General features: G+C 44.2%; 1 protein-coding gene across 2 annotated transcripts in view; it reads right to left on the reverse strand.

Annotated features, from left to right (window-relative positions):
- dpp6a (dipeptidyl-peptidase 6a) overlaps positions 1-12,491 on the reverse strand; it is a 1,430,988-nt gene that overhangs the window by 1,236,161 nt on the left and 182,336 nt on the right. The window contains exon 1 of one of the 2 annotated variants that reach the window (XM_059639748.1): positions 401-644. The exons of the other annotated variant lie outside the window; for it this stretch is intronic. Coding sequence (XP_059495731.1) covers positions 401-451 — 51 coding nt within the window. The 5' untranslated portion in view covers positions 452-644. Of the gene's footprint in view, positions 1-400; positions 645-12,491 lie in introns of those variants that run through there. 2 annotated transcript variants of the gene reach the window in all.

Raw genomic sequence — 12,491 nt, forward strand, 5'->3', positions numbered from 1 at the left:
ATACACACAATTACACACATACATACACATACATAGTCACACACACATACACACAATTACACACACATCCATACAGTCACACACACACACATACACACACAATTACAAACACACAGCCAAGCTCTCCAACATTTCATTTCAGTCATGTTCATGGTTCCAAACAGTAATCAATCCCCCATCCCCGAACTTTTTTTGATTACAGACGGAAAATGAAGACAGATTAGCTCACTTTCCATTGGCAACTTCCCCCACTGATTGAATACTAGTAGCGGACCCTTTCTGAAATAGCAGGAATGACCATTTGATTCTTCACACTGGTCCTTGTGATGAAAGCTGAAACCACAGCCGGTTACTTCAGTCAGACTCTCCCACGCCCCTTGTCCTCTCTCCGCTCACTTACCATCACGTTGCCTTGCATTTTAGCCGTTTTGATCATAGATTGTTTTCTCATGCTTGCCCCTCAGTTCGCCTTTCTTTCTTGAAATTAACAGTCGTCTCGTTAGTTCGCTTTCTCTGTTTTACTTTTCCGTTCTCCCCACCTACAGACGGACTCGGTGCACCAGCTTTGAGTTATATCCCAATTAAAGTGCGGATTTCTATCGCAGCTCCTGGCACTGGGAACAAACCCTTGTCCGAATTCACTGCACTTTTGAGAAGGCTGAATTTACACTGCTCTCTACGGGAAGATGGAGGATGGATCTAATGTGGAGGGAAGCATCATAATGTGGTGAGGACCAGAGCACTCCGAATTGGAAAGCGGGCGGGTCACAAATGTTCGGACACTCCTGGTTTTCTTTTTTTTTGGTTGTAACGTGAGGTGGGACCGCACCTCGGGACAAGTGAGTGGCAATAAAGTCACCGGAGCAGCGTTCAATTACTGTAAGTGACAAAGGTTTTATTTAAAGTGAAGAGCTCTCTGACGGGGTGGGGGTTAGAAATTGAGAGAGGGCTTCGACCAGCGTCAATGGAAATAAATGAAGCTGCTGCCAGCTACTACCAGACACACACTGGGTTTCCATGGCTGCATTAATTTGTCCTGAATCTGATTCAGGAATCGCTGTGAGAGCTTTTGGATGGTTGGTCTCTTTTTCTTATGTTCGGCTGCCCGTTTCTAAGCCCGGATAAGAAAATTTTCGGGGAAGAGAAAAGATAAATCTTCCTGGATTTTGTTTTTTTTAAAATAAAGTTGAATTGGTTGGAGAGTTCCCTTCTGTGTGTGTGTGTGTGTGTGTGTCCTTTTTTTGAGGTGGGGGGGGGTTTGGAGTACGCATTTATAATGTGAAACTTTCACCTGGAGATAGTCTGAAGCCCAGGGCCAAGGGGTGAGTTTGGGGTCGACCCTGACTGATTTTGTCAGATGGGGAGGGGGTTGGGAGTGTTTATGATAATTCCGCCAGGCTCTAGACATTGTTTCCTCATGTTGGGACTGCGGTTTGAAAGAGCGCGGGCAACTGACGTTCTCAATTGACCGAAGGGGATTTCAAAACTATCACAAACGGCAAAGGAACAACGGAGTCATGCGCTTCTGTAATTACAGGAAACTAATGAAGGGAAACATGGACGATTTCAATTATTTGGGCTTTTCTGCCTGATTAAGCGTTTAGGATATCATAATGAAACAAAGCCTGCAGCCACCGCCAGAAACACCAGTTATTATCATTTTAATTACATTTTTTATGCATCTACTCGAAACACTATCCAGACCTAGCCTCACCGGCAGTATTTAGTCTGTGCTGAACAGAGCTGTCACACGCTTGATTAATGACGCCTCTGCGAAATGATTTGACTACTAATGAACATCGCCGAGTCTGCAAGATCAGTGGCACACATTCGGATTCACGACTGGGGTTTTAAATTAAACTCCGTCTTACAAACTTCTTTTATATTAAAAGCAAAATTGCGTCCATCAAACTTGTTTTTTAAAAAAATATCTGTTGTTTGTTCAACTTGATCATCAGTTGCACCTGGAGATGAGAACTCTACTGTTTTGATGCTTTCTATTCGGACGGGCTGAATGGCCTTTGCATTGCCGTGTTAGTTTTTTTTGGGAAGAGGCAGGCGTTGTAAAGTTTGCGTTTAAAACTGCATGTTATACCAGCAACCCTGCGTAGGTCTTTAATATTTCATAATTATAGACCTACTTGCTTATTCTGTGTTTCATTGTAAGCTGATATATTAATTCCGCTCATCATGTTGGCAACAATATGCAATTTTCTTACGTCTCAGTGGTAGCGCATTCAGTTTCGGGTCAGGGTGTAGTAGGCCAGGTCCCGCTAGAGCCTCATCACAGCATTTAAACTGGAACCCCAAAGAGGGAGCCCTGCACGGCATTAATTCATACTGAGGTGCTGTCTCCCCTGGAGATGAAAATATCCCAGGGTACCACTCGAAGGTACAGGAGAACAGTGCTGCATTGTTCCACAGAGTTGATCTGAACACACCAGTTCAAGTCCTACACTGGCAATTTACGGATCTGAGGCGAATCCAACAGATCTAGAAGGAAATGCCAGTACTGGTGATGGTCGGTGGTGTACAAAGAATGAAGCAGTCATCTGATGTGGAATGAGCGTCTTCTGTTGAGGCACCACCTGTTTCTGAGCCATAAGGTCTGTGTTCAAATCCCACCCATTCCAGGACTTTAAGGTCAAAGATGGTGCATTCCTAACTCAGTGAAACTGGTTCGACTTGTACAATCTTCCAACATATGGCAGGGCATCAGAAGGTGTGACAAAAGTAAATTGGGGTGTCTTACTTACATTAACAATTGATTCTGGTTGCAAGACTGGTGTAAAAATGTATGTTGTCACAGCAATTCCTACTCCTTGGGTATTTCTCAGTTGCCTGGAAGGCCACTGTGGCTCAACCTGATGCCGAACACATGGCATTCAATACTCTTTCTGGTTGAGAATGGATTGAGGTATTGCCATAGCTCTTGTACCACAGTAATAACGTCCCAACCTTTGAGCCAAGAAGCCTCAATTCAAGTTCGACCTGCTTCAGAAGTTTGTAGTACCATCTCTGAATGGGTTGATTAGAAGCACCTTCGGGTCTTGTCTGAATTATTTCAGTTGTATAAGAGATTGGTTAGATCACACTTAGGGTACTGTCCAGCATTTAGGTCACCATATCTCAGGAAAGGTATTATGGCCATAGAGGGAGTGCAATGAAGATTCACAAGACTTGTTCCTGGAATGTTGGGTCTGTTCTAGGAAGAGAGATAGCGCAAACTGGGCATGTATTCTCTCCAGTTTTAATGACTGAGAGGTGACCTTATTGGAACTTACAAAATACAGGACGGGCCGGACAGGGTAGATTCAGGTGAGATGTTTCCCCTGATTGGGGAGTCTGGAAGCAGACGGCACAATTTAAAAATAAAGAGAATTCCACGTACTTTCCAGATGAGGAGAATTTACTCTACTCAGAGGGTTGTAAAGCTTTGGAATTCTCTACCATACAAAGCTGTAGAACATCACCCTTTGAGTATGTTTAAAGTAGAAATTGGTACATTACCACTGAATACACAGTTGTGAGGATGTGGGAGAGCAAAAGGCATTGAAGTGATGCATCCGCTATGATTACAGTGATTGGTGGGGCAGGCTCTGGACGGGCTGAATAGCGTACCCCTGTCCTCTGTTCCTTCCTTCCTGTGCCTGCTACCCATGATGGAGGCTGGTGGTGCTGTGAGTCAGGCCTGCCTTTGGCGAGAAAACTGGAAGATCAGTAACGGGGGGCATGAACTGCAGTGTTGTGCTTTGATAGACAGAGAGAAAAGGAAAATACCTATCCCACTAATGCCCTTTTTGAACCGAAATCTGCTGCTCTCGCCTGGTCTGGTTCCAAATGGCTACAGATCCACGGCAGTGCCTTTCTGATAATGACGAAGCAGCCAGCAAACAGACCATGCAAGCTTGCTAAGATAACAAAGTGTGGAGGCTGGATGAACACAGCAGGCCAAGCAGCATCTCAGGAGCACAAAAGCTGACGTTTCGGGCCTAGAGGCCTGCTGTGTTCATTCCAGCTCCACACTTTGTTATCTCGGATTCTCCAGCATCTGCAGTTCCCATTATCTCTGATACAAGCTTGCAGCCCGCCATGACCTTCAGTAAGAAATGCTAGCCTGGCCAGGAATGAATAAGAGAAAATAAACGGAGAGCTCCAAACGAGTTCTCCCAGTCAACAATTTTCACAGGATCAACACTGTCGGTACCTACTGTCTGGGAAGTCATGGCTTCAAGAGGGAGCTTGCTGTGCACAAATTGACCGTCTCATCTCGTCTGCTGCAACACCGACAAGGCTGGTACATCCAACATCCCACTAATAGGATATAGACCCAAGATCCCCCCGCCCCCCAGTGATTGGTGGGGCAGGCTCTGGACGGGCTGATCTCGTCTGCTGCAATGATTGCGTTTGTGGATTAAATGCCACTGATTGCGTTTGTGGATTAAATGCTCAAAGACCAGCTCCACTTCCCTGTGTATTATTCATTAATATTACTTGTTTTTGTTTATTGCTTGTATCTGCTTGCTGCAGGCCCCATACAACTGTAATCCTTCCCAAGCTGCATGATGTATCACCTTCATAATTCAAACCACTATTCTGCTCAGAGACAAGTGGGACCAGTCAAATCGCGGTTCCCCTCCTCTTGAAGCAGCGATGTGTATTTCAGTTGCACGGTCCCCAATCCGCTGTCTCCCTCGGCACCGCCTGTGGCGCTTCTCGACTTCACAGTTTTGCAATTTGCACACGGTCCCCGCCACCAAATTCGTTGCTTTAAAACATTTCTTTTTCCCGTCTAGCGATCGCAGACATTGCCTTGAATCAAGACAATACTTCTCCCCGTCTCAAAAAAAAACCTTGACTCGTTTTGAAGATGATGCACGAGTCCCTGGTGGCCGCCTCGTGTATGTTTAATCGCAATTCAATTATAATCCCCATCTGCAACCAACAGGACAGCCGATTCACGAAACTCTCAGCTCCAGAACTGATTGTGTTTTCGGGCGTGACTATAGCGCCTCTTATAGGTCACAGCAGGCAGAAGCTCCCTGTCCAGTGCTGTGTGTATGTGTATCCAGCTCTTTGCTGTCCTTTTCCAGCTGTCTTCTTCATCTTAAACAGCACACACGTGGTTTGGAAACATTACAGGCAAAGCTTCACACTTTTCCTGAATTCAAATGCCGAGCTGCTTGCGAAGTCAGTGCGCCCACCTTTAAACTAAAACTACCCATCATCGTTTTGGGGGAATTTCTTTATTACCCACCCAAGGAACGGAATAAAACTTCATGTGGAATAAACGCAGTCGGTCAGGTAGCAACAGCAAGGGAAGTTCACACTCCATGTGGGACCTTTCAGCAGCACCGATAATGTTAATTTATTTCGTCCTGGAAATAACCCAATCATAGGTAGAAGGAGACAACAGGAGATGTCAAGGTTGTAGGCAGGCTAATACCTTCAAGAGAGATTCCTCAACTAGAGTGTTTCTCAAGGGGAACATAGACACAGACAAGTGAACAGGTCTGAGAGCTTCCTCATGGGTCTGGACAAAGTAGTCATGATCATGAAGCCGGCCAGTGGACAAGGTGTACCTGACTGTCTGCCTCTCTAAGATAATAAAATGTGAGGCTGGATGAACACAGCAGGCCAAGCAGCATCTCAGGAGCACAAAAGCTGACGTTTAGGGCCTAGACCCTTCATCTGCCTCTCTTTCATGGTTGCATCGGTGCTCAAGTGGCCATGAATCAAACAATAAGCTTCTGTTAAACTACATGCTCAATACTGACAGATGCAGTTCAAAAACGGGATATCTATTCATTCAGCGATAACAAAGTGTGAAGCTGGATGAACACAGCAGGCCAAGCAGCATCTTAGGATGCTTAAGATGCTGCTTGGCCTGCTGTGTTCATCCAGCTCCACACTTTGTTATCTCGGATTCTCCAGCATCTGCAGTTCCCATTATATCTATTCACTCTCAAGCATTGATTTTTCTCATCTTGATAAGCACACAAAAGTGTTCTGACCCAAAAGTGGAATGCAGCAAGTCAGATGGGAGCCAAAATCTAAAATGAATGACTTTCAAAGCACACTACACATGACACTAATTCTCAACGTCTGCAGACTGCCGACAATCACACAGGCAATCCCTTACTTCTGAGCAGTGACCCCTAGTTCTAGGAAACATGCTTTCCACATTCACCCTGTCAAGGCCGTGTAAAACATTGCATGTTTTAATCAAGTTGCTTCTAACTGTTCTAACCTCCAGTGGGTACAAGCCTAGCCTTTCCAACCTTTCCTCATAAAGCAACCAACCCACCCCAGACATTAGTCTAGTACCCTCCTCTCCCTTGCCAATACGTATATAATGGCTTGGTTGAGGAAAGTAAATGTAGTGTCCAAGTTTGAGCATGACACAAAATTAGAGGGGGAGGCAAGTGATGAGGGTAACTTAAAGAGTCTGCAAAGGGAGATAAAAAGGTGAGAAGCTGGAAGAACACAGCAGGCCAAGCAGCATCACAGGAGCAGAAAAGCTGATGTTTGGAGACAGACAGGTTAAGTGAGTAGACCAAAACTTAACAGATGTAATATAATGTGGGGAAATGACAGATTATGCATTGGGCAGGAGGGATAGAGGAGCTGATTATCATTTACATGGAGAAAAACTGCCAAAAGCTATAGAACAAAGGGATTTGGGAATCCTTGTTTATGAATCACACAAAGTTAGCATCTAAGTTTAGTGGGTAATGTGAAGGCAAATGGAATGTTTACCTTCATTGCAAAGGGAATGAAGTGCAAAAGTATGGAGGTTTTGCTAAAACGGTACTAGTAAAAAAGACACTTATCGGACCACAGCTGGAATACTGTGAACAGTTTGGGCCCCTTATCTAAGGAAACATATATAAGGCATTAGAAGCAGTCCAAAGGTGGTTAAATATACTGACACCAGGTATGGAGGGACTATGTAATGCGGAGAGGGTGAGTAGATTGGGCCTGTACTTGGAATATGGAAGAATGAGAGACAACATTATGGTAACATTCAAGATTCTTGGAGGAGTTAAAAGGGTAGATGAGGAAAAGGGTGTGGGAGCGTGTTGGATTGTAGGGCATAATCTTGGAATAAGGGGTCAAACATTTAAGACAGGTTTGAGGAGAGCTTTTTTTCTCTCAGAAGGCAGTGAATCTGTGGAATTCTTTACCACAAAGGAATGTTGGGTCATTGAGTATATTCATGGTCAATACAGACAGATTTTTAACCAGTAAGAGATTCAAGGGTTATGGGGACAAAGGCAGCAAAGTGAAGTTGAGGGTTATCACATCGGCCAAGACTTCACTGAATGGTGCAGCAGACTGGATGGGTTGAATGTGCTACTCTTTCATCTTATGGTCGCCCTCCCAAACAGTAACATCCGTCCTTAAACAAGGTGACTAATACAGTGAGATACCCCAGATATACTCTCACCAGTGCTCTGTGTAACTGAAGCATCATCTCCTTACTTTTGTTTCCCCTGACAATAACTGCTCACATTCTAGTAGCTTTTCTAATCTCTTGAACCTGTACACTAGCCTTTTGTAATTCAAACTCTAAGATACCCAATCCTTCTGCATCTCAGAACTATACAATCTCTAACCACTTTGTTACAATTCCGCATTTTCCCAATTTCACTCTTTGCACACCAGATCTTTGCACACTCACTTAATCAATCTATTATCACTTCTGTGTCCTGTTCAGTTTAAACTCCTGTCTATCTTTGTCATCAGCAAATTTAGCAACCATACCTGCAGTCTCATCATCCACGTCATTTATAAAAATTGCAATAAGTTGAATCCCCAGAAGCACTGTACACCACTTATCCTGTTACTCTGAAAAAGATCCATTCTTTTGTTAATTCGCCCATGGGACAGGACAACGCTGGCTAGCCAGCATTTCTGGCCTGTCCATAGTTGCCCTTGGCTTGCTAGGTCATTTCAGAAAGCAGTTGAGAGTCAACTGCATTGCTATAGGTCGAGATTTAAATAAAGTCCAGACCAAATGAGGATGGCAGATGCCTTTGGCTGAAGTATGTTAATGAACCAGAAGGATTTTTCCTGACAATCCGCAATGGTTTTATGGTCGTCAATAGATTCTTAATTCCAGATTTCTTTTACATTGACTTCAAAATCCACCATCTGCCATGGCAGGATTTTAACATGGTGCACAGAACCTTCACTGAGTTTCTGGATTAATATACTAGCAGTAATACCACAAGGTCATTGCGTTCCCTCACACCTTCCCTGCTTAAAATTAGAGAGCCAATGTTCTGTCCACGCCAATATGTTACCCACTACTCCATGAACTTTTATTTTCCACAATAACCCTCTGTTGTGGCACTTTGTTGAAGATCATCTGGAAATATCTGTATTGGCAGAACAGGCGATTCCACATTACCCAACATAATAGTCCATTTGCCAGATCTTTGCCCACTCACTCAATGCAACTTGCAATTACATCATGACTGGTGGACCACAGCTACATGTATCAGATCTATACCTGTACCTAACAAAAATCTATCACCCTCAAAATCTCAATTAACTCAACATCCACTACCATTGGCTTGGGGAAGTGGGATGAAGATCCAGATTTCAATTCCACTTTGTGTGTAAAAGTAACACTCAATTTCACTTCTGCTGAATTCCTCCAACTGTAGTTGGTTTTTTCTGTAATTCATCTTATTGAATCCCTCTGGCAAACTGAGTGACTTTATTTCCACAAAATTGATTGACTGTTTGATTTATTGCCACGTGTACTGAACTACAGTGAAAAGTTTTGTTTACGAGTGGTACAGGCAGATCACAACAAGCAAAGGATGTACATATCAAAAAGACTTAGAGACATACAGGTTACGCTGCAGGTTACATTATTTGAGGCTAGAATCCAATCAACAGCCTGATAACAGCTGGAAAGAAGCTTTTCCTAAACCTGCTTGTGTGTGTATTCAGGTTTCTGTATCTTCTGCCTGATGGAAGAGGTTCCAGGAGGTCATTAACAGGGTGTGATAGGTCTTTGATGATGTTGGCTGCCTTTCCATGGGAGTGAGCCAATTAAATAGAGTCCATGGATGGAAGGTTGGCTTCCGTGATGGTCTGCGATGTGCACATCACCTTCTGTAGTTTCATATGGGCGTGGGCAGAGCAGTTGCCATACCAGGCCGTTACGCACTCGGACAGTATGCTTTCAATGGTGCAGCTGTAGAAGTTGGTGAGGCACCTTATGGACAGGCCAAATTTCCTGAGCTGCGTAAGGAAGAAGAGGTGATGTTGGGCCTTCCTGACTGTTGCATTTATGTGGGAAATACAGGACAGATCATCGGTTATCGTCCCTCTGAGGAACTTGATGTTCTCCACTCTCCATCTATGTAGATGGGGATATGGTCTCCTTGTTTCTTTCTGATTTCGATAAGTTCTTTAGTTTTGTCAACATTGAGAGACAGATTGTTTTTATTGCATCGTGTCACCAAGCCTTCCATCTCCCTTCTGTATTTTGACTCATCATTATTAGATATCCATCCTACTGCAATGGTGTCATCAGCGAACATGTAGATTTCAATTCTTCATAGCCCTCAAAACACATAAGTATTCCCAACACAACCCAGTTTAAGTGGAACTGACACCAGTGTGAGGGAGTTAAAATTGTATCAGAGATAGTAGGAACTGCAGATGCTGGAGAATCCGAGATAACAAGGTGTAGAGCTGGATGAACACAGCAGGCCAAGCAGCATCTTGGGAGCAGGAAAGCTGACGTTTCGGGCCTAGATCCTTCACCATTTCTGTTGAAGGGTCGAGGCCCGAAATCTCAGCTTTCCTGCTCCTAAACTGCTTCTTGGCCTGCTGTGTTCATCCAGCTCTTCACCTTGTTTTACCTGTGTCAGGGGTCTCGCTTTCCAAGTACTGATGCCAGTGTCCCATGAATCTAAACCCATTTTTCTCACCATACTCTTTGAGCCACATGTTTAATTCTCCAATGTGCTTCATCCCATGCTAAAAAGCACATGATTCAGGTAACAATTCATACATTACTCCCTTTTGATGTTCTGCATTTTAATTTGGATGCTAACTCCTCAAACTCTCAGCAATAAATGTCATTCCTAGCTCTGTCACTGGCTCCCACAGAGACCCCGAGACCCTGTTACGTGATGTTACAAAAGAGAAGACACTTGGTATCAGGGGTCAGGTGACAAGATGGATACAGAACTAGCTTAGTCATAGGAGACAGAGGGTAGCAGTGGAAGGATGCTTTTCAGAATGGAGGGTTGTGACAGGTGGTGCTCCACAGGGATCAGTGCCAAGACCTCTGCTGTTCCTGGTCTACATCGATGACTTGGAGGAAAGTGTGGCTGGTCTAATTAGCAAGTTTGCAGATGATTGGGGGTGTTGTGGATACTGGGGAGGATCGTCAAAGGATACAGCAGGACATAGATCAATTGGAGGTATGGGCAGCAAAATGTAAAATAGAGTTTAATCCAGACAAATGTGAGGTGTTGCATTTGGATGGTCAAGTATAGATGGAAATTGTATCGTAAATGGCAGAACCCTTAGGAGTATTGATGTGCAGAGGGATCTGGGTGTGAAGGTCCACAGATCACTGAAGGTGGCAGTACAGGTAGATAAGGCAGTAAAAAAGGCCTATAGCATGCTTGCCTTCATTGGAAGGAGCATTGAGTACAAGGTTACACAAGTTATGCAGCAGCTTTATAGAACTTTAAATTTGCGACATTTGGAATGTTGTGTGTATTTCTGGTCACCACACTGCCAGGAGGATGTGGATACTTTGGAAAGGATACAGAAAAGGTTCACCAGAATGTTGCATGTTACAGGTGATTTTAGCTATGAGGAATATTTGAATAGACTGAGTTTGTTTTTACTGGAATGCAGGAGGTTGAGGGGTGACCTGTTAGAAGTTTATAAGATTGTGAATGACATGGATAGAGTGCTGAGTATGAGGCCTTTTACTAGGATGGAGGGGTCAATTACTGGGAGACACAGGTTCAAAGTGTGTGGGTGTGGTGGGTGGAGGGGAGTTTAAAACAGATGTGTGAGGCACTTTTTTCACACAAAGGGTGATGAGTGTCTGGAATGAACTGTCGGATGTGTTATTGAAGCAGACACAATAGCAACATTCAAGAAACACCTGAACAAGTACATGAAAAGGAAGGGCATTGAGGGGATACACATCCTGTAAGCGATGACAGTTTTAGTATGGAAGGGCAAAATGTGTCAGTGCAGACTTGAGAGCAAAATGGCCCGTTCCTGTGCTGTATTGTCATAGAACATAGAACATTACAGCGCAGTACAGGCCCTTCGGCCCTCGATGTTGTGCCGACCTGTCATACCAATCTGAAGCCCATCTAACCCACACTATTCCATGTACGTCCATATGCTTGTCCAATGATGACTTAAATGTACTTAAAGTTGGCGAATCTACTAACGTTGCAGGCAAAGCGTTCCATTCCCTTACTACTCTCTGAGGAAAGAAACTACCTCTGACATTTGTCCTGTATCTTTCACCCCTCAATTTAAAGCTATGCCCCTTGTGCTCGCCGTCACCATCCTAGGAAAAAGGGTCTCCCTATCCACCCTATCTAACCCTCTGATTATTTTGTATGTTTCAATGAAGTCACCTCTCAACCTTCTTCTCCCCTACGAAAACAGCCTCAAGTCCCTCAGTCTTTCCTCGTAAGAATGTCCCTCCATTCCAAGCAACATCCTAGTAAATCTCCTATGCACCCTTTCCAAAACTTCCACATCCTTCTTATAATGCGGTGACCAGAACTGTACACAATACTCTAAGTGCGGCCGCACCAGAGTTTTGTACAGCTGCAGCATAACCTCTTGGTTCCGGAACTCGATCCCTGTATTAATAAAAGCTAAAACACTGCATGACTTCTCAACAGCCCTGTCAATCTGGGTGGCAACTTTCAAGGATCTGTGTACATGGACACAGAGTTCTTTCTGCTCATCTACACTACCAAGAATCTTTCCATTAGCCCAGTGCTTTGCCTTCTGGTTACCGCTACCAAAGTGCATCACCTCACACTTGTCCACATTAAACTCCATTTGCCACCTCTCAGCCCAGCTCTGCAGCTTATCTATGTCTCTCTGCAACCTACAGCATCCTTCGTCACTATCCACAACTCCACCGACCATAGTGTCGTCTGCAAGTTTACTAACCCATCCTTCTACGCCCTCATCCAGGTCATTTATAAAAATGACAAACAGCAGTGGACCCAACACCGACCCTTGCGGTACACCACTAGTAACTGGTCTCCAGGATGAACATTTCCCATCAACTACCACCCTCTGTCTTCTTTGAGCAAGCCAATTTCCGATCCAAACTGCTATATCTCCCACAATTCCATTCCTCCGTATTTTGTACAATAGCCTACTGTGGGGAGCCTTATCGAACGCCTTGCTGAAATCCATATACACCACATCAACCGGTTTACTCCCATCTACCTGTTTGGTCA

This window comes from Stegostoma tigrinum, chromosome 2 (assembly GCF_030684315.1).
Source record: "Stegostoma tigrinum isolate sSteTig4 chromosome 2, sSteTig4.hap1, whole genome shotgun sequence".
Classification (NCBI taxonomy): Eukaryota; Metazoa; Chordata; class Chondrichthyes; order Orectolobiformes; family Stegostomatidae; genus Stegostoma; species Stegostoma tigrinum.